At 60.0% G+C, this 20,656-nt stretch overlaps 5 protein-coding genes across 10 annotated transcripts in view; 2 read left to right on the top strand and 3 right to left on the bottom strand.

Moving 5' to 3' along the window:
- Nucleotides 1-40: 40 nt before the first annotated feature.
- REX1BD (required for excision 1-B domain containing) lies at nt 41-2,532 on the bottom strand. Of its 3 annotated transcripts, XM_051639522.1 has the most exons (5): nt 2,472-2,532; nt 1,758-1,840; nt 1,038-1,242; nt 856-944; nt 41-559 (listed from the first exon to the last, which is right to left on the bottom strand). In XM_051639522.1, exons 1-5 carry the CDS (start codon nt 2,472-2,474, stop codon nt 487-489), a joined length of 453 nt encoding a protein of 150 aa, XP_051495482.1. In that variant the 5' UTR covers nt 2,475-2,532; the 3' UTR covers nt 41-486. The 3 variants fall into 3 exon arrangements, 2 of the variants coding, with proteins under 2 accessions (XP_051495482.1, XP_051495480.1); XR_007891547.1 differs by lacking the exons at nt 1,758-1,840; nt 2,472-2,532 and having other exon boundaries at nt 41-260; nt 397-559; nt 1,038-1,751; XM_051639520.1 differs by lacking the exons at nt 1,758-1,840; nt 2,472-2,532 and having other exon boundaries at nt 1,038-1,751.
- A 224-nt stretch (nt 2,533-2,756) lies between these two features.
- On the bottom strand, nt 2,757-3,918 carry UBA52 (ubiquitin A-52 residue ribosomal protein fusion product 1). The gene is made up of 5 exons (XM_051639543.1): nt 3,825-3,918; nt 3,492-3,611; nt 3,316-3,402; nt 3,112-3,214; nt 2,757-2,900 (listed from the first exon to the last, which is right to left on the bottom strand). Exons 2-5 carry the CDS (start codon nt 3,592-3,594, stop codon nt 2,807-2,809), a joined length of 387 nt encoding a protein of 128 aa, XP_051495503.1. The 5' UTR covers nt 3,595-3,611; nt 3,825-3,918; the 3' UTR covers nt 2,757-2,806.
- A 408-nt stretch (nt 3,919-4,326) lies between these two features.
- KXD1 (KxDL motif containing 1) lies at nt 4,327-6,521 on the bottom strand. Its single transcript, XM_051639535.1, has 5 exons — nt 6,428-6,521; nt 6,035-6,135; nt 5,798-5,950; nt 4,890-4,936; nt 4,327-4,785 (listed from the first exon to the last, which is right to left on the bottom strand). Exons 2-5 carry the CDS (start codon nt 6,127-6,129, stop codon nt 4,550-4,552), a joined length of 531 nt encoding a protein of 176 aa, XP_051495495.1. The 5' UTR covers nt 6,130-6,135; nt 6,428-6,521; the 3' UTR covers nt 4,327-4,549.
- FKBP8 (FKBP prolyl isomerase 8) lies at nt 4,872-12,618 on the top strand. Of its 4 annotated transcripts, none has more exons than XM_051639472.1 (9): nt 4,872-4,953; nt 7,161-7,457; nt 7,634-7,803; nt 7,980-8,068; nt 8,331-8,548; nt 8,622-8,794; nt 8,906-8,983; nt 11,175-11,312; nt 11,764-12,618. In XM_051639472.1, the coding sequence occupies exons 2-9, from the start codon at nt 7,175-7,177 to the stop codon at nt 11,848-11,850; spliced, it is 1,236 nt and encodes a 411-aa protein (XP_051495432.1). In that variant the 5' UTR covers nt 4,872-4,953; nt 7,161-7,174; the 3' UTR covers nt 11,851-12,618. The 4 variants fall into 4 exon arrangements, with proteins under 4 accessions (XP_051495432.1, XP_051495433.1, XP_051495431.1 ...); XM_051639473.1 differs by lacking the exon at nt 4,872-4,953 and adding an exon at nt 6,190-6,209; XM_051639471.1 differs by lacking the exon at nt 4,872-4,953 and adding an exon at nt 6,579-6,670.
- A 642-nt stretch (nt 12,619-13,260) lies between these two features.
- Nucleotides 13,261-20,656, top strand: part of ELL (elongation factor for RNA polymerase II) — a 56,286-nt gene continuing 48,890 nt past the window's right edge. Inside the window, exon 1 of the mRNA XM_051639442.1 lies at nt 13,261-13,412. Within this exon, the coding sequence (XP_051495402.1) occupies nt 13,278-13,412 (135 nt within the window). The 5' untranslated portion in view covers nt 13,261-13,277. The remainder of the gene's footprint in view (nt 13,413-20,656) is intronic.

Here is a 20,656-nt window from a genome sequence, read left to right as displayed (position 1 = left end):
TGGGGTGACACACAAGCCCATTGACACCACAGCAGCCAGCTTGGGAGGGGACAGGTTTATTTTGGATGACCAGAAAAAGGGCACTTGTGGGGTGGAGCTGTTGCGGAGCTGGAGCTGTTGCGGAGCACAGATGGTTTGGGGGGGGTTGCTACTCGTGGGGCTCCAGCTGGCAGCAAAGGCAGTGCCCATCCCAACCCGGGGGGGTCAAACCAAGGCACCCCGCTTGGCATGGGGGGTTGTGGTTTTCCTGGGACAAATCCCTGGCAGAGCGAGGAAAGGGGACCAGCCCCACAGTGGGACTGTTCAGGATTTGGGGGCACCCCACTGCTCCCAGGGGGGGTTCTCCACCCCTTCCAACCCATGCCCAACAAAAGGGGTCGGGGGGATGGCGCCCACCTTGCCGAGGTGGTGCGGTGGGGGCAGGGGGATGAGCAGGGCCCCCCTTCCACCCCACGGCCCCTCCAGCCGTTCCCACGGGGACGCCCATCACTCGACTTCTTCCGAATCGTACTTGAGGTCCTGGAGAATTTCGCTGATTGCCTCAATGGTTTTAATTAGCCTACGAGAGCGGATGGAAACTATAAATAAAGCCCATATGGAGCGTATTATCTGGGCCGCCTCGCCTGCCCCGCGCTGTTTATGAAACACTCAGCCCGGGGAGGCCGAGGGGACCGCGCGGCATCGCCAAACCCTCCCCGGGGCTGCGGCCCAGAGCGCTTTTGAAGGCACCATCTGGGCCCCCAGATGGGAAACGTGAGGAAGGGGCTCCCAGCCTGGGGCAGGGCGGGGGGTGGGGGGAGTGCTGCCATCCCAAAACGCCGGGCGGGGGGTGTGGGGAGAGGGGCCACCACCTACTTGTGCTTGAGCTCCTGCACCTCCTGCTGATGGGCGTCCACGTGGGGCTGGTCCTGCGCCTGCTGCCGGGCCAGCTGGAGCTGCGCCGTCTGCAGTGGGGACACGGCAGATGGGACCCCCCAAAAGACACCCCAGTGTTGCTCCAGGACCACCCCCACCCCCCCCACCAGCCTGGCACCCACCAGCTGGAGCTTCTCCTGCTCCCGGTCCTGGAGGCGGTCGAGGTGCTGGGCCAGGTCGGGCCGGGCCAGTTGGCTCCGCAGGCGCCCGGTGATGCTCAGCACCTCCCGGGAGATGCCGTCAAAGGCCACCGTGATCTCGTGCACCAGCTGCCGGTACCGGGGGAAGTCATAGTGGGGTGCACTGCTCAGGTAGGCACGGTGGCCCCTGGGGACAGATTTTTTTGGGGGGAAGTCGCTGTCACCAGACCTGGGGAGGCACCAGGATGGTGCCCCCTCGCCCTGCTGGTGCTGAGCCCCCTCGGCCACAGCACAGGGAAGTTTTTCCTGCCCAGATTGGGCAGCTCTGGGTCCCCACAACCAGGCAGCTTCACCCCTCACGCAGGATGGATTTGGCAGCTGCTTTTGGGGGGGTATCTGGGTGTTTTTTTGCTGCGGTGTTGGTTTTGTTTGTTGGGTTTTTTTGTTTGTTTTTTTTCCCCTCTTTTCACTCCCAATCCCGCGTCCCGGGAAGTCGCTCATCTCCTGTCGGATGTTCAAATGGGACACAGGTGTCCGAGCTGCCCAGCTGGAGCTCATCAACCGCCCCGACGGTCGCTGCTCCGCCCCGGCAGCCCCTTCCCGGCAGGATGCCAAGAAAGAAAATACATCGGGATGGGGTGTGGGGGGGGGATCGCGTTCCTGGCTGGGGACCCCCAGGGGGTGCCGGTGCCCGGTACTCACTCCTCGAAGAGCCGGTACGCCTCGGCCCGCTCGGCCTGCAGCGCCTGCAGCCGCCGCAGCAGCGCCGCCACCGCCGCGCCCGTCTGCGGGGACAAGGGACAGCGGGGGTGGCGGGGGGCGGCGGCGACGCGGGGCCTCCAGACCCTCCCCCGGTGGTGCCGGTTCTGGGGGAACACGGGCTGAGCCCGGCCATGGCACTGGAGCTCAGTCCGGGACGGGAACCGGGACCCCCTCGCTCCCCCCGTCAAGGCTGCACGGATGCTGGGACCCCCCGCCCCGCGTGCACTGACCGGATCGGCACCGGGACCCTCCGCCCGCCGCCGCGCGCACACAAAACAGACAGCACCGGGTTCTTCCTCGCCCCCCGCCCACCTACCGGGACCCCCCCTGTCCCCCAGCCATAAACCGGACCGGCTCCGATTCCCCCCGCCGGCACACCGGGCCCCCCCCGCCCGTGTGTACCCAGAACAGACACTGCGGCCCCGGGACCCCCCGCCGATCCCATTCCCACCAGCGACTCCCCCGACCACGCGTGCACGAACCCGCCCGGTACCGAGATCCCTCCTCCCCCCATCACCAGTACCTGAACCGGACCGGCACAGGGACCCCCCCACACATACCGGGATCCCCCTCCCGTTACTCATTCCCGGCCCCGCGGCGCCCCCTGCCCACACCCCATCCCCGGGAGCCCCTTCCCCAGCCGGGGCCGCTCACCATGCCCCGGTCCCGGCCGCGCTCGGACGGCGCAGGCCCGGGCTCGGGGCGGAGGCGGAGCCCGGTTCCGGAGCGCGGTTCCGCCGCCACCTGCAGGCACCGCCCGGTATCGCCGCCGTCCCCGGTATCGCCGCCGTTCCCGGTATCGCCGCCGTCCCCGGTATCGCCGCCGTTCCCCGCTCCAACCTCCCCCCAACCCCCCGCCCCCTTTTTTACTTAAAACCACCCCCGTTCGGACAACAAAACCCCAGCCCAAACAACCCAAAGAGGCAGGCGAGGCGGGGGGAGCGCTGCGATGCTTTATTGGCCGGGCGCGGGCGGGGGGGCTGCCCGCCCTACTTGACCTTCTTCTTGGGGCGCAGGTTGTTGGTGTGGCCGCACTTCTTCTTGCGGCAGTTCACGGCGCGGGGGTGCAGGCGGGCGTAGCACCTGGGCAGGGGGGAGATGCCACCTCAGCCCCGTGTCCCGAGAGAGAGGGGACACGGAGGAGGGTCCTCACCCCCCCGGGACCGGCAGGGACACACACAGACAGACACAGACACACAGACACAGACAGACAGACACAGACACACAGACACAGACACACAGACACAGACAGACAGACAGACACACAGACACACACACAGACAGACACACGTACTTGCGGCAGATCATCTTGTCGCAGTTGTACTTCTGGGCGAGCTGGCGGAGGGAGGGCTCGATGATGCCCCCCCGCAGGCGCAGCACCAGGTGGAGGGTGGATTCTGAAACGGGAGACCAGGGTCACGGCGGGGCCGCGAGCAGCCGGTAACACCCCCCCCCCAAAAAAAAAAACTCCCCAAAACATCCCGGGGAGCCGGGGTACCTTTCTGGATGTTGTAGTCTGCGAGGGTGCGGCCGTCCTCCAGCTGCTTCCCCGCGAAGATCAAGCGCTGCTGGTCAGGGGGGATCCCTGCGGGGCAGAAACACGCGGTGGGCGGGCGGCGGGGGTCGCCCGGGGGGCGGGGGTCGCTCCGCGGACCCCCCCGGTCCCACCGCTACCTTCTTTATCCTGGATCTTGGCCTTCACGTTCTCGATCGTGTCGTTGGGCTCCACCTCGAGGGTGATGGTTTTACCCGTCAGCGTCTTCACGAAGATCTGCATCTTGGCACCGTTCGTCTCTGCGGGGAGAGGCCCAAGTCACGCCGGGCCCGGCCCCGGTGTCCCCGTCCCTGCCCCTCCCCCCCCACCCCCCCAGGGCCCCGTCACCGCCGCGCCCGGACGCGGCTCCTCAGCTCCCAGGGACCCTCCCCCGCCCCCTCGCCGGGGGATGCGGGACCCGGGCCCCCCCCCCCCAGTCCCCCGCCCCGCTCCCGGGCCGGCCCCGCGCGCACCCGCCGCCTCGCTGCTCAGAAAAGGAGCGGCCGGAACCGGAACCCGCCCTCAGGGCGTCACATCCGGCGCTGTCGCCGCGCCCCTTCCGCCGCCGCGGCCCGGTGCGCAGGCCGCTCCCCCCGCCGGCCCCGCCGGCCGGGCCCGGGAACACCCCCCAACCCAGTGCTCCAGCCCCACACTTTGCTCTCAGCCTCCTCACCGGCCCTGAAGAGCCCCGGGCCCCGGAGCCGTGAGGAGGGAACGGGCCACCGAGAGCCGGCCCGGGCGGCCACGGGAACCCCCTGTGAGGGGCCGAGGTGAGGAGCAGAGGGAAACCCGGCTCAGGCTCTTCCCACAGGCAGGAGCCCTCAGGAAAAACACGGACAGAGCCTCAGGAAAGCCCGCGGGAGCCTCAAAGACGACGTTCCCTGAGGGAAACCACCCGTGTCCCACGTCAGCCCTTCCACGCCGAGGCTGGGGCTTTGCTGCTCTCCTGGTGCACCAGTCAACAAGGACACGAGATGTTTCAAACCCACCTTTTACTTATTTACCCCCAAAAGGGTGAGGTTGACACCACGCTGGCAGTTCAGGAGGCCGAAGGGCGCCCGTCTCCCCTCAGCCATTGCTCCCCTCTTCCCCAGAAAAAAAAAAAAAACAACAAACCAACAAAAAAGAAACACATGAATATAAATACAAGGTAGAAAGTTCTCTGGGGGTGCAGGACCCCCCCCACAACACCCCCAGCCTAGTCCAGGTCATTGGTTGTGTCTTCGTCTGTGAGACTCTGTCCGTTGACAGCCGGGAAGTCGTAGTGGCCTTGGGATAAATCCTCGAAATCCTGGCTGGTGGTTGGGGAGATGATGTCAGGGCTGGTGTCACAGGACTCGGTGCTCTGCTCGGAGGTGGCGATGGTGGTCGTGGTGCTCCTGGGGACGGGGTCGAAGTCGTCGTCGTCTTCCAGGATGGGAGACTCGTGGATGCCTGGAAAGGAAGATGGGAATCGTTAGTTTTGCTTCTTCGGATTCCCAAGAGCTGCTTCACACGTTCTTAGGGATGGAAAAACTGATGGGAAGTGGATCACTCACTGCTGAAGGCCTCTGGGTACTGCTTGGCCAGCTTCCCCTTCAGCGTCCTGGGGAGGAGAGAGAGGTGAGTCATGGGATGGTTTGGGTTGGAAGGGACCTTAAAAATCATCTAGATCCAACCCCCCTGCATGGCAGGGACACCTCCCACCAGCCCAGGTTGCTCCAAGCCCCATCCAACCTGCCCTTCAACACTGCCAGGGATGGGGCAGCCACAGCTTCCCTGGGCAACCTGGGCCAGGGTCTCACCACCCTCACACTCAAGAATGTCTTCCTAATATCTCATCTAAATCTCCCTCTTCCAGTTTTCATCCATCCCCCCTTGTCCTCTCCCTCCCTGCCCTTGTCCCAAGCCCCTCCCCAGCTTTCCTGGAGCCCCTTCAGGCACTGGAAGGTGCTCTAAGGTCTCCCTGGAGCCTTCTCTTCTCCAGGCTGAACACCCCAACTCTTCCAGCCTGTCTCCACAGCAGAGCTGCTCCAGCCCTGGGATCATCTCCGGGGCCTTCTCAGGACTCTCTCCAACAGGTCTAGATCATTCCTGTGCTGAGGGCTCCAGGGTCCTTGGAAGCTGATTCATCCAGAGCTGAGCTGCCCAACAGCTCCCTCCACTCTCGGGACAAGGGATCCTGGACTGTTCCTGGGGCTCCCTCCCCAACCCCCTCCCAGACCACCGGCTGTTCCCGAGCCCCACATTCCGTACCCAAGGGAGCACAGACCATCCCAGCAGGAGCAGAACAGAAGGATCCCAAAGCACCAGCATCTCCCACCACCTCCCCCACGCATTTTCCTTTCTCCAGCTACTTTCACTTGGAGGACCATCCCTGGCTCCAACTCACATCCTGCTTTAACCCACCCAGACCTCGCCCACCCTCCCCACCCCCCCCACGCCCTCCCGGTTCCCGGTTTCCCACCGGATCCTCCGGAAGATGCTGTCCAGGTCCTTCTTCATCTCCACCAGCATCTTGGTGTGGTGGAGGAACCGCTCGTTCATCTGCTGCATGCGGAGGCTGGAGAGGTTGTTGAAGTTGAGGAGCATCTCGTTGGTCTTTTCAAATCGATCCAACCTGCGCGGGGGAGGCAGGGGGAGCTCGGCAAGGACCCCCGGGATGCTCCCGGTGTCCCCACGGGCCGGTTCCCCCGGGACTCACATGTTTTTCTGGGCCAGGATGATGGCGTTGACGTCCTCGGCGTTGACCATGCCCAGCACCCGCCCGCAGAAGACCTGCGAGGCCGTGGGCTCCATGGCGGCCTGCGGAACCGTGGGGGGCGGCTCAGCCTCCGTGCCCCCGGGGCCGGTAACGGAGACTCCTCCCCCACCCTCCGGTAACAAGCCCTCCTTCACCCGGCCAGCACCGGAGCTCCGCCCCGCTCCCGGGGCGGCCCCACGCGCACCCGCCGCTGGTAACGGGGCTCCCCTGCCCCCCCGCCGCCTCCCGGCCCCGGTAACGCTCATCGCCCGCCTGCACCGGGCTCCCTCGAGGGTCGCGAGCCCGGACCCCTCCCGGTGCCCTCAGGACCTCCCGCCGGCAGCACCCGGGCACCTGGGAGAGCCGGTCCCGCCGCTTCACATGACGGGAGCGGGGGCGGCACCGGCAGCAGCACGGCGCTTCCGGGTGCGGGGTCACGTGGAGCGCGACCCGGTGGCGTCAGCGCGCTCTTGCGTCCCGGCGCCGAGCCGGAAGTGCCGGTAGAGGGAGAGGACCGGGATCCCCCGCTCCGGGCATCTTGGGGCCACCCCGGTGCCAGCGCCGGGACCCCCGCTGCGGGCACAGGCGGGCGCCGCGGTGGGCACCGGTCACCCCCCAACCCCGCCGCGGTCCCTTTAAGGCGACGCGGCGCGCGGCCCCGCCCCCCCCCGCTGACGAGCGTTCTCAGCGCCCAATGGGGTCAGGGCGGCGGCGGCGCTGGGCCAATCGGAGCGGCGGGGCGGGGCCGGGCGGGGGGCGCGCGGCGGCCGTTGCTAGGGGCAGTCCCGGGTAACGCGGGGCGAGGGGCGGTGGGAACCGCGGCGGCCCCTTCCCCCCGGCACCGCGCCCAGACCGGCCTTCCCCCGCCCCGCCCCGCCCCACGGGGCCCGGTCCCTCCCTGCGGCTGCCGAGGCCGCGTCCCCCAGCCCGAGGAGTCCCGGGTCTGCCTCCCGGTGCGGTCCCGACCGAGACTGCGTCTCCCCCACAGGGCCCCGGGCCTTGCTCCCGGCGCCGCCAGGGCCCAGGCCGCGCCTCCCCGGGGAGCGCAGGCCCCAACCCCGGCCTCTCTTTGCTCCTCTCCTTCCAGGTTGCTCCACCGCGATGGCCTCCAGCCGGGAGGAACCGAGGAGCGGCTCCCCGGACCGGGCAGGCGCCGGCACCGAGCCATCGCCCATGGCTGACCTCGCTCAGCTGGACACGGCGGAGGATTTCGAGGTCCTGGAAGAAGAAGAAGAAGAGGAGGAGGAGGAAGAAGACCTGAGCGAGCTGCCCCCTCTGGAGGACGTGAGCAGGCCGCCGGCCCTGCCGCGGGAGGACACCCGGCCCTCGGAGCAGGGTGGAGGGGAAGCGTCTGGGGATGCCCCAGAGTGGCTCGATGTGTTGGGTGAGAACCCTGGCAGGAGGGTGCTGGGCTTGTGGGGCCCCCTGGGCTTCCCCACAGCTCTGCTGGTGCTCCCTGCACCACGAAGGCCTGACCAGGAGTCAGAGCAGGTTGGTGGGGGCAAGGATTCCCCCCCCTCAGGCCACGGACTGACGTGTCTCCGGCTTCTTCTTGCCCAGGGAGCGGGTTGCTCAAAAAGAAGACGCTGGTGCCAGGCCAGGGGGTGGACACTCGTCCCCACAAGGGCCAGGACGTGACCATCCGCCTGAAGGCCACGCTGCAGGATGGCAGGGTGGTGGAGGAGAACCCTGCCCTCACCTTCACGCTGGGGGACTGCGACGTTCTGCAGGTCAGGGCTGGGACAAACCCTGCCTGGCTTTATCGCTGCTTGGTTTTCACCCTGTGGAGCTGGACCTCGCCTCGGGGGGCATGGGGAGGGTTTGGGGTCAATGATGTCCCTGGTTTTGGGTGGGAAGTGGCCTTTCTGCTCGTTTGTGCTCCATCCCATGGTGTTGTTCCCCACAGGCTCTGGACCTGTGTGTGCAGCTCCTGGAAATGGGAGAGACAGCTTTGATCGTGTCAGATGCCAAGTATTGCTACGGTGCTCAGGGCAGGTGAGCGGGGAGTGTGCACAGGGGGGCAGGATGACCCCAAACAGGGCTGTGAAATCTGTCCCCTGTACTCCTGGTGATAGCCCAGCCAGTAGGCCAGAGTTTCATGGGCAGGGAGACCTGTGTGTCCTGCATCCCACCCTGTCCCAAGGAGCTTCCATGGCTCCCATTTCTGGGCCGTGGCCCTAAATCTACACATCCCAGTGCTTGCTGGGACAGGCAGAGGTGACAATAATGCCACAGTGTTGTGCCCTCGTGTCTGTAGGAGCCCTGATGTACCCCCAAACGCGGCCCTCACCCTGGAGGTGGAGTTGCTGGCAGCTCAGGATGCTCCAGACCTGGAGCTGCTCAGTGGGAAGGAGAAGATCGAGCTGGCCAACCGCAAGCGGGAGCGCGGCAACTTCTTCTACCAGCAGGGAGACTACGTGCTGGCCATCAACTCCTATGACATTGCCCTCAAGGTCATTGGCTCCAGCTCAAAAGGTACCTGCTCCCACTCCAGGGGAGGGCCACCAGGGTCCCTTCCTGCTGTAACTTGGCTCTGGGGTCTTGGCAGTTGACTTCAGCCCAGAGGAGGAGGCCGAACTGCTGGACGTGAAGGTGAAATGTCTCAACAACCTGGCAGCCTCTCAGCTTAAATTGGACCATTATGAGGCAGCCCTCAAGTCCTGTAACCTGGTCCTGGAGCACCAGCCAGGGAACATCAAGGCTCTCTTCCGAAAGGGGAAGGTGAGGCTGGGTGTGGGGCAGGCACTGCTATCCCTTCTCCAAGGTGGGACAGAGAACAGGACCAAGGTACAGACCTCTGCCATCCTGCTCAGTCCATGTCTCACCTTCCAGGTCTTGGCTCAGCAGGGAGAATACAGGGAAGCCATCCCCATCTTGAAGGCAGCGTTGAAGCTGGAGCCTTCAAACAAGGTAGGTTGCTGTGTCACCCTGCTGAGCTGGGTGCCTGCTGGACACTCTCCTCTTGTCCCTGCAAACCTCAGTGTCCCCTGTGGAAGGCTGAAGCTGTTTCCAGCTTCCTCCATGGATAGAAGCTGGAAAGAGCCCCCAGGGCAGCCATGGGGTGATGCACCCCATGGTGTAACTAGCCCAACTGAGCTGGGCTGGTGGATCCCTTATCTCCACATTGCGAGATTCCCACTTTGCCCTTTTGTCCTGGTAGTGGCAGGACTCCTTGCCAGTTCCATCCCAGCTCCAGCAATCCTGTATGTTCAGTCCTGGCTGTTGCAGCTTCCCTGCTGGCTGGTGCCCTGGCAGTGGGAAGTGGAGCAGAGCTGAGGCCCTGCAGACGGGCTCCACAGCTTGATTCACTGGGGGCGGGAGCAGCCCAAGCCTGGATCCAGCACCCAGGTCAGGGCGAGCTCTGGGTCAGGAATTTCCTGTTGGTTAATGATCAGCTGCAGGGCTGGAGCCTCGGGAGAAATCAAATGCCACTGCCAGGAAATGGCCGAGGCAGGAGCAGCCTGGGCCAGCTGGGGGAGAAGCAGGGAGGTGCTGCCTGCGGGGGGCTCGGTGCTCCAGGTGGGCTTCAGTCCTCAGCTGGGTCTGTTTGATCCACTACTTCTTTTCTGGCAATTTCATAGACCCACAGAATGGTTTCAGTTGGAAGGGACCTTAAAGGTCATCTAGTTCCAACCCCCCCTGCATGGGCAGGGACACCTCCCACCAGCCCAGGTTGCTCCAAGCCCCATCCAACCTGCCCTTGATGTCACCAGACCATCATGATTTGTGTCATGATCTGATGCCTGAAGGACACGGCGAGGATGGGGCACTAAAAGCAGGTGCTTAGGGGTCCTGCAGCACCCACAGATCTCGTGGTCTGGGAGCACCCGTGGGGAAGGGTGAGCAGGATCTCACACCCTTTGCTTCCCGGCGAGGTTTGGGTGGGGTGGGCAACAGGAGCAGCTCCTCCTCCTGGGTCTCCAGCACGTCCCTGTTGGCAGAGCAGCTGCTCACCAGCCTATTTGGAAGAAGCCTTTAATTGGAGAGGGGTGAAAAATCCCAATGCCCAGCAGTGACGTTACCAGTGAGACCACAAGTGTGGGCAGTGCCCGGCCTGTCCAGCCGGCTGCGGGACGCCCGGGAAGTGCCGGTGCCAGACGGGAGTGTTGGACACGCGTGGTGAGTCAGGGCCAACAGCCACCGGTGCTGGAAACAGACTGGAGACCTGCTCAGCTCCACCTGCCTCCAGTGAGGAAGCCTGGATCTCCTCCTGAGCCCTTAGGAATGCGTGTTGTGGGGGCAGGAGGAGACACATTTGTCCTACACCGACGTATTGGCCCTGGTGAGCCGGGGGTTTGCAGGCACTTTGCACCCTCCGATGTCCAAAGTGGCACGTTCGAGGCAGCGGTTCCGAGCGTGGCGTGATCTGGGGGAAGTCCCGGCTGGGCTCTGGACACCGGGGGTGGTGCCGGTGTTTCAGGAGCCGCCCGGAGCGCGGTGTCCCCAGCAGAGGGCACAGCGCGGCCGCGGCTCTGGGCGGCTGCGCCTCCGCAGCCTCCTTCCTGCCACCGCGGGCTCGGGGAGCGTCTGGCGGGGCCGCGCTGGGTTCACCGGTGCTTCTTGCTGCTTTTCGGGAGGCCCTGAGCCCCACGCAGGACACGGAGCCTTCTCCTTCCCCAGCCGGGCAGGTACCGGCACGTTCCCATGTGGTGCTGCAATCCTGCTTCAGACCAGGCTGAGTTTAATCCTGCTTTTCCAGCCTGCTCCCAGACAGAAAAGTGGGAAAGCTCGGGCATGTCTGCCCCCAAGGCAGACACTTTGCCATCTCAATTAAAGAAGAAAATCCTTTTCCTGATGTCTGGCATCAGCCCTGGGCTCTGCTCCCTGCTGCCAGGCAGGGAAGGGCTTGGGTGGCCAGAAAGGACAGAGGGACACACCCCAGTAGGCACCCAGTCTGGCTGTCAGATCCTGGTGCAGCCCCTCAGTGCAGGGGAGCAGGATCAGGCCATCAGCCCCCCCAAACTGCTTCTGAGCTGTTCCACCAAGCTCCTGCACAGCCCCAGGGTGTTCAGACCTGCTGGTGGTGGCACTGTGGTCCCTGTCCCCTCCCTTGCACCACAGGGACAGTTCAGGGCCTCTAACACCACGCTCTCCTCCCCAGACCATCCACGCTGAGCTCTCCAAGCTGGTGAAGAAGCACACGGACCAGAAGAACGTGGAGACAGAGATGTACAGGAAGATGCTGGGGAATCCCAGCGCTGCCGGCGCTCCGGGGAAGTGCAAAGACAAACTGCCCTGGGTAAGGGCTGGTGCTGAGCTTCTGGGGGGTGGCAGAGTGGGAGGGGGGCACAAGGGGGAGGCTGGTGACCCCTCAGGTCCCTGAGAGCCGCTGGGGCAGCCTTGCTAGGAAAATGCCAGTGGCTGCTGCTGTTCTGGCTCTGTCCTCCACGTCCCAGCGATGCCAGCTGGAGGGTTGGGATTCTGGTCCCAGCTGCTCGGGAAGCCTCTGGCTGTGCTGGTGAAGAGCCCTGTCAGCTGGGCTGCTGCACACGCCGTCCCCGCCGTGCCGGCCCCGCGCTGGGCAGAGCCGACGCAGCACTTGCCTTTTTGGGATGCGTTATCTGGGATGTGCACTGGGAGCTCAGCACTGCCCCGTGGCCCCGTGCCAGCACCGGCAGAGCTGCACGTCCCCGCTGCCTTTGGGGCTCGTAGACACCCATCCCATCACCTCACTGGTCTCTCCTCCTCAGTCCATCCCTTGGAAGTGGCTCTTTGGTGCCACAGCCATCGCGCTGGGCGGCGTGGCCTTGTCCGTGGTCATCGCAGCGAGGAACTAAGGATGGAGGGGGGCAGCCCCGCGGCACGGGACCGGCGCCAGGATGTGCCCCCCTCCTGCCACCGGGCTTCCCCGGGGTTCCACCCACCCCTTCCCACGGACTCGCAGTTGCAGAAACACAGATGCTTTCTTTGCCGGAGACGCCAGATCCCCCACCTGACGTCCCCCCCGTGTCCCTCCCGGCACAGGTGGGGACGGAGCTGCGGGCAGAGCACAGACCCCTGAGCACCCTCGCAGCGATGGGGGGCTCAGCCCCCAGCCCCGAGTGCAGCGGGGGGTGCAGGAGCTCCTGCACGCCGGTACGGCGGGGCTGTCCCCGCCCGGGAAGCCCCGGTGGGTGCCGTGGGAGCCATGGGAGGTGCAGGGAAGGAAGCCGTGTGGATCCAAACCAGCACGGTGGTGTCTGTGGGCAGGGAAGCAAGTGCAGGTGCACAGCAACATCCCCCGTGGCCTGGGAGGCTGCTGGCAGCTCAGCTCTCCCCCAGACACCCCCTCCCTCCCTCAGCACTTCCCCGCAGGGTGCAATGTCCGAAGGAAGCCAAAGATCCCCGCGGAGGGAGGGGAGCAGGAGGGGAGCTCCAGGGGCCCCTCACTGGGATGTCTTTTGTGGGTCCAAGCTCTGGGGGGGGTGGTCCCTCTTTACCCTGCAGCTCTCCCCAGCCCCGGGGCCATCCCTGCCGCTGCCCCAGCTCTGCTCCCAGGGGGTTTAGCACTGTCCCTCCTGCCCCAAACCAACTGTGAACTACCCAAATAAAGAACTATTCCTTCACTCCCCGGCCTTTTTACTGCCTGCAAGTTGGGGGTTGCTCCTCTGGGCTGTACCCCCTATTCTTGTCAGACCCAGGGCTGCTGTGGGTGCCAGGAGTGGATGCTCAATTTGGAGGGGGCAAGTGGGAATTTTGGTACAGATCCTGCACAGCTCTGTCACCGCCGGGGATGCTCCGGGGCATCGGGCCCTGCTGAGGGGGGGATATGGGGCCTCCAGGTGCTCCAGGGATACCCAGGGGAGGCCTGGGCCTGCAGGCCCTGCCTGGAAGGAACCCGCAGCCTGCGGGCCCTGCTCGGGGGGGATGCCCGGTCCTCCAAGGCCGTGCCCGGGGGTCTCAGCCCGGGGGACTCGGGGCTTCCCCTTCCCCGAGGGTCCCCCAGTGCTGGAGGGCTGCAACAAACCACCCTCCCCATCATGCCCCGCGGGGCTTATTTGCATATCCCCGCCTTTCCCTCCCATCTCCCAATCAGACGCGGCGGCCGGCGGGGCCTGGCCAATGGGACAGCGCGCTGCCCACCTCCTGGCCCCAGCAACAGGCGCCCCGGGTGGGCGGGGCTGGCGGAGTGGCAGCTGGGCGGCTCATGAATAATGTATAAGGGGGGCGTGGCAGCGGCGGGAGGCCCCGGCGGCCCAGGCGCGGAGGGGGAGACGGTCCCAAGATGGCGGCGCTGCAGGCGGAGCGCGGGTACGGGCTGTCCTGCGGCCGCCTCGGCCGCGGCACCCGCGTCTCCGTCTTCCACGTCAAGCTCACGGAGAGCGCCCTGCGCGCCTTCGAGAGCTACCAGGCCTGTAAGGTAGGGCTGGGGGGGGCGTTGGGGCGGTGGGCACGGCCCCACCGAGGGTGAGCGGACGCCACGAGGCCCCGGCCGGAGCCCCCGGCGGGCACCGGGGGGGTTGGCATCGGTGTCGTTGTGAGTGGGGGGGGGGAGGTCTTCTGACGGGATGAGGCCGGGGGGGCCCGGTCCTGTCGCTGCCGGGTGTGTGTGACTGGGGGGGCGGACCCCAGCGGAGGATCGGGGAGATGGGGGGGGGGGGGAGGGTCGCTCGGTGTGAGGCCCTTCCCGGTGAGGGGCTGAGGAGATGTGGGGGTCTCCTACCCCCCCTTGCCGCCTCAGTGATCGAGGAAACTGGGGGAAGCGACCGTGTCCTTGTCGAGTACCTGAGGGAGACCGGAGGGGTCTCGCTGTGCCCCCCCGGTACCGCCCTGGGGCTGCCCCAGTGCCCTCTCCCCGCTGGTGTTTGTGGGGCCCCTCTGGGTGACCGGGGAGGGTCGTGATTCTCCGGTAAGTGCCTGAGGGGACCGGGAGGTGTCGATGTACCCCCCCCCCGGTAGCTGCTGAGGGCAGCCCAGTGTGTCCCCCCCTCCGGGAGCCGAGGTCTCGGTGCCGCACCCCGGTAGATGTTGGGGAGGGGGGGGGGGGGCCGCTGTCCGTCCCCGCGCAGTGGCTGGGGGGGGGGGGCTGTAAGGGACGTTGGTGCTGCCTCCCCCCCTCCTCCCCGGTGAACGTGACGTGGGTTTCCAGGGCCCGGGGGGGCCGCTCTCATCCCGGGAACATGTGCCGGGGGGGGTGGTGAGTCCTGGCATCCCGGCCGGAGGGGGGGTCCCTTCCTCCCTGCCACCCTTCCCAGGGCACCCGGTTGTCCCCTCTTCCCCCCCCAGCCTGCTGCTCTGCTCCCGAGGGGGGCAGCTTCAGGCCAGGGCTGTATTTTGAAATCTCCAGATTGTCTTTTCCGATGATATTTCCTTGAAATGCGTCCAGTGAGCTGATTAGTCATGTAAATAAAGAGCGATGGCAGCACTCAGCGTCTGGCATTAGGGTGGACTGGAGAGGGATTAAAAGGCTGCCCCCTTTTTCTTGTCATTTTATGGTTTTTCTTTCCCCCTGTGATCCTGTGAGGAGTGTGTCCCTCTCCTGGGCTTGCCAGGCAGCTGGGGGAAACTGGGAACCCAACCCCGTTTGTCATTAGGAGCGTCCTGCCTGCCAGCTTCTGTAGGATAAACCATATGTTGTCACAACACTATTTTTAATTTAGGGTGTTGGTTACATCACATCCCAGAATTGGGCAATCTCTGGATGAGGACGGAGGTAATTACTGTACCGGGGTTTATCAACTTGTATTTTAATGAGTGTTTATCAGCATTATGAGAAGTCAGTTGCAATAAGTGCCTTGGATGGACTGAGTTATTAGCTTTTTTTTCCTCTGAAAAATTTAAAATCATCTGAAGAAATGCTTTCCTATAGATTAGGGAAGCCTTTTCTTTTGAGGGAGGGCGAGTAGGAAGGCCACAAGCAGCTGTGTTAAATATTTTGGGAAGCTATTCTGAGTCCGTGTCGCACATGAACAGTGGTGTTTATTTTCTAAATGAATTCTGGTCTCGAGATTGTTTGGTGGCCAACGGCCACTAATGAACTTTGCTTCCTTCACCGCCACCCAAAAGAGAAATAGTCAAAGGCTCCTGGTGATTAAATGGGCAGGAAAGGATAAGGGCAGAAGAGCTCGCTTGTTTGTAGAGTGAATAACGCAACAATTAGTGGGCTATTAAACACATATGCTCTTTCTGCATTTGTTCTATAAACAGTTTCTCCAGCTTGTTGGATGTCTCTGCTTCCTCCGAAGCGCTCGATGCCACGAAGAGAATTTCTCACACACCTCGGGAGCGCGTGTTTGGCCGGTCCGGGCCTTGCTTTAGTTTTGCTTTGCAGTAGGTGAACGGACAAAAAAATAATACTCATTTGCCAAAGCTGCTTCTGCTGCCTTTGGTTGGAAGTATGGTAGAACTGAGGGCAGCGTTGTGTAATGTCTATAATGGCCTGGAATCCAATACTGCTGTTTGTGTTACCTGCAGTCTGACCTGTTTTATGCGCCTGGACAGCACGTCAGTCGGTGCCGTTTCTGCGACAAGGCTCTGTCCCTCTGCCAGAACAGGCAGGGTAATGTCTTCAGTTGCTTGCTTGAGTTTGTTCTTGGGCTAAGAATAATGTATTGGGATTACATAATCCAGAAATGATCACCCAGCCGGGCGAGCTGCCATTTGTTTTTAGTGTCCCTTGTGCCAGAGCAGTTGTGTTCTTGGTGTGGAGCATGTGTGGAGCAGGCAGCAGGACTATGGAGAAATGGTATTTGCTTGAGTCTCCTCTGCTAAATTGGCCATATTCTGGTTGATAAGAGAGGGCTCCAGGGAGACCTTAGAGCCACCTGCCAGTACCTGAAGGAGCTCCAGGAAAGCTGGGGAGGGACTGTTCAGAAGGGCAGGGAGTGAAAGGACAAGGTTAATGGATTAAAACTGGAAGAAGGAGATTTAGGTGAGACATGAGGAGGAAATTCTTTCCTGTGAGGGTGGTGAGAGCCTGGCCCAGGTTGCCCAGGGAAGCTGTGGCTGCCCCATCCCTGGCAGTGTTGAAAGGCAGGTTGGATGGGGCTTGGAGCAGCCTGGGCTGGTGGGAGGTGTCCCTGCCCATGCAGGGGGGTTGGAACCTGATGATCTTTCAGGTCTCTTCACATCCAAACAATTCTATTATTCTATTATATGATTCTGTGCTGAAGAAAACAGCACATTGATGCCCAGCTCCGTGTTTCAGGAAACTATCATGTATGGAGAACGTGGAGCTGCTGGTCCAGAGGTGCAGATCCTGGGGCTGCCGGCTCCTTGTGCGCCATGAAGGGTTTTTTTCTCCAGTAGCAGAGGATTACACTCACCTGAAAGAAATGCAGGCTTTAAAAATAACCCCGACTTCATAGGGGACACATTAAGATGTCACCCATCAGCTCCTTGTGAAACTTGCTGCCCCTGAAACTGCTTCCAGGCAGTTGTGAAACCACCAGCCCTGACTGCTGAGCTCTGCAGCTGAAGGAGAACGTGTCCCGAGTCAGTTTGTCCACTAAGGAAATGGAGCCGGTCTGGTGTGTGAGCCTAAAACAACTCTTGGTTCTCCAAGGAGTCTGATTCTATGTTAGCTGGCAGTTTTCTGTGTTCCCTTTGGGTGTGTGTGCAGGCTCTGTTCAGGCCTTCCAACCCCCAAAAAATGCAGGCCATGACTTTTCCCCATCTCTTCTGGTCTGCTCCAGCTTCCTTGCTGCCCGTGTTGGGGCACCAGAGCACTCCTCATGGCCCTGCCTTCTTCAGTCTTTATCCTGGACCCCATCTTTCACTCTTGGTGATGGGATGTTGTGTCTACCCTCATCTAATAACACCCAGCTCCATCTCCATCCATGGCATTCATCCTTTCCTTTTCACACCCATTTTTCTTTTTTGCAACATCCTGCTGGGTTCTGGGTAAGTAGGAATCTTAAAGCACCATTTAAAATGCTGCATGGCAGCCCCAGAGGTGGCTTGGCCCTCTCCTCATGCTGTTGTGTAGATGCTGATGGCATGCAAACAGTTAGGGCTGTTCCTGGAATCCACACCTGGGAATTTCCCAACTTTCACCTGTTTATTTTAAAACCCTTTTTTGTGGCTTAAGGAGCTTGAATGATGGATTTGATAACGAACGTCACGACTGCAGTGTCACACCTTTATTATTTGTAGATGTGTTGACCTAACCATAGCTGATGGAGGCCAGGCTCAGCTGTCCTGGGTTGCACAGTAGCTTGATGATTTTTAGGTGATGTAAAGATTTTAGGAGAATGCAGCGTCCCTGCTTTGATCAGCACGGGAGGCAGCAGCTGAACGTAGCCTCCTGCTCACCTTGTACCTCACTGCCCCCCCTTGCTGAGGGTTTTTAACTGAAGCCACCCGTGGAATCACTGGTGAACTTTGGCAGATGCACAAATATTTATTGGGGGCTCAGCTGAGATAACTAAACCACGTTGCTCCTGTGCTCTGGGAGCTGAATTTTGGAACTGTGGTCTGACAGATGTGGCTTCCCAAGTCATCTGCCCTGGGCCTTCTGTGCTCTCCTTAAATGACTGTGACAGAAGTTATTTCTAAAAGGTGAGGGTTAAACCCACTCCATGTAGTCACTGCTGATGGAAAGAGCTTTTTCAGAATTTTATTTGAGAGCAGGTTGTTCTGGATGCCTTCATCTTGCTGTGTTTAAAGCACAAAATACAAAATGAAGGCTCTGCTGTCATTACAGGGTCTTTAGGGTAATGCGTATTCATGCTGACTTGGGAATTGAAAGCTGCTTGCAGGTGTCAGGAGGAGAACAATCCGGCTTTGGAATCAAAACTCATTGAATTATCTTGCAGCTTTTTTTGCATCATTCCTCCTTTCCTGTAACCTGTTTTTTCCTGCCCTTTTAATTCCCTGATGCTGTAGTCCGTCAGAATTGGAGCTGTTACGACATCGAGAGCGTGAGTCGGTGACATGACTGGATGAATCAGAGGCTGGAAGCAGCCTCACAGCACAGGGACATCTCACCATCAGCAAAAATGGGGCAGGATATTCAGAACACCCCAAACTGCTCAACCTCTGCTCCATGTTCTTCATGCTGACCTGCACGTGGCACCTCCTGTTTGAAAGAAGGGGACAAAGAAACATTGAACATTGTGCAGGAGGAATGTTTTGGCCTGTGGCAGTTTCAATTATTTAGGGTAGTTTGTTTTTTTCCCCTCTCAACCATAGACCATTTGGATCTGCTCAAATTATAGATTCATCTCTATAGTTTTCAAATTGCAAGGGGAAGAATTGTCTGTAATTTACATCTAAAGTGACGTACAGTTGCTATGGGATTCAGTGGCAAATTATAAACCCATTATGCCTTTTTTTTTTTTTTTTACTGGTGGTAGCAGACTAAAGAAGTAGGTCTAATTGGTGACGTGCCAAGGGAAAACAAAGTTTGTGACAATCCTTGTGACCAACGATGCTTTTTCCAAACATGATCTGCTTTTTATCAGCAAATCCTGCGACACCATCAAGCAGAGAAGTTGAATTTAGGCATCAAGAATTTGTTTTGCTTTCTAGCAACACTGGGGGAAGCAAGCTTGAAGGTTAGCCTCTCAGATTATTCTGATGAGGCTGGGTTATTTTTTAAGATGCATTTTGGCACTTGTATGGGTGGCTTCAGCAGCTGGATCCTGGAGAGTGGTGTATTCAGTGCCCAGCAAGACTAAATCCTCACTCCTGTTCAGCATATTCTACAGCTGGTTTCTTATTGCACTTCAGCAGCAGCAAGGGGAGAAGGGAAAGCTATTCTGATTTCTTTTTTCCTTCTGTCTCAAGCATATCTGATAGAACACAGTGTGCAGACAGGTCTGTCTCCCAGTAACCTCTTACCTGGCCATCGTCTGCTGCAGCAGGTCCTGCCTTGAGTGGCTTCTGTGCTCACCAGGAGCCAGTCATTGCAGAGCTTGGAGTCTGCAGGTGATCCTCTAACACCAGGGCTGTTGGTTTGTTTTTTTTTCTGAACCTGCCTGAAGTGCTCTGTCCTGTTTAGTTAGTTTTTGTCATCATGCTGCTTGGCAGAAGGCTGGTGACTGTTGAAATAGTTCCCTTGCATAGTGCCGACTGTTGGGATAGCACAAGAGCCTTTATTACTGGTGAGGGAGGGGAAGCTTTGTTTGAAAAAGCAGCTGGAGCCTCGTCAGTAAATGAACATGTTATCTCCTAAACAATTTGCACATCTCAAACAATTTAAACTCTCCTCTACCCCGAACTTGTGAGCATGAACTTGTGAAGTGTCTCCAAATCCCTGGTGTTTGTGCATGTTGAAAAATGGGAAGGGACAGACTGCCTGCATCACTCTGGTGCTAATTTGTGCCAGCTAATCCATGGGAGAAGAATACGGTTTGGCTGACTTAGTGGTTTTGCTGCTCATGCACAGGAGAGTGAGTTTGAATGGATGGAGTGGCTGCACGGGTTTAGGGAGACTTTGAAGAGATACCATGTGTCTGGGATCCTGTGCTGGGTACCCTGATTTGGGAGCATGGTTGTGTAATATTCTGGCTTTATTCGAGTTTTGGGAATAAGAAGTTGGGGGGGGAAGTGGGCATCAGCACAGTGTCATAACATCAGGAAGATTATTGAGTTACCTCTGAATAATTAAGGTTAATGCTTTTTTCTGGAGGAACCTTTATCTGGAGTGAACTTGATGCTAATGAAACTAAAAAGCCTGATAACCTGAACTATGCTAATATTTTATACAGGTTAGATACAGACGAGGCATCACCAAAACCAGGCTTCTGCCTCCAACATGCCTTAGCTTGACCTAGATGCATTATCCAGGAAAGGAGCTTGGATTTGCTGATAAGAGTTTTCTGTAGTAGCTCATGTATTGCTCAGGAACATCCCATGTACATAAAGCAACTTTTGCACATCGTAGTAACCTAGTATTGCCTTTTGACTGTTTTTTTGTTGGTTGGTTGTTTTTTTCAAAGAATATATAATAAAGAGGAGGAGGAACCCCTCAGCAGTGGGTTTGCAGCCTGGTGGTGTGTGTCACTGCTGCAGTGGGAAAGCAGACTTCCAAAATCCAATCCTTTTTGCATTGCTCCAGCAAAAAGGCAGTCTAGGAAAAAACACTGCTCTTTGCACTTGGTCTCTCCTTTCTTTACATTGGATTAGTGCCTTTTTCAATTTAAAGAAACCAGCATTTGTTTAACTCAAAAAGAGGTCACCCCTTGTGAGCACAACTTTTCTTAGCTGCCCACCTCCACCCACCTTGAGTCTTCCCTGATCTGGTACAGTCTGACTGCAGTTAACCCTCTGCTGCAGAACTTTTCCTGGGTTTTGTTGTGTGGGAGGGAAGACTTTTAGTTCAGTGTGTTCATGGAAAACCAAGATATTTTACTTTTCTTCAGAGTCTCTTCAGTCCAGCCACCACCACTAGTTAATCTTTCTTCTTAGGTGCAGAACCTGCCACCATCCAGGGAGACTCTGGGCATGGTCCTGGGGTGAGCTGCTCTGCAGGAGGGCAGGTCATGGTGGGGAGAAGGCTGGAGGCAGCATCTCGAAGGACAATCTGTGTGTAAGATGGTGAGCAAAGGCTGGAGTGGTGCTGCTGGCTTTGGAGCCCCTGCTCCAGACTGTGCTGTTGGGTTTTGTGGTAGACACAAACGTTCTGAGGGTCATGCCCATGTGGGGTGGAATTTAGCCAGT

The sequence above is a fragment of the Apus apus genome, chromosome 24 (assembly GCF_020740795.1).
Source record: "Apus apus isolate bApuApu2 chromosome 24, bApuApu2.pri.cur, whole genome shotgun sequence".
Lineage (NCBI taxonomy): Eukaryota > Metazoa > Chordata > Aves > Apodiformes > Apodidae > Apus > Apus apus.
The sequence above is the reverse complement of the archived record's forward strand: the minus strand, read 5'-3'. Positions and strand labels throughout refer to the sequence as shown.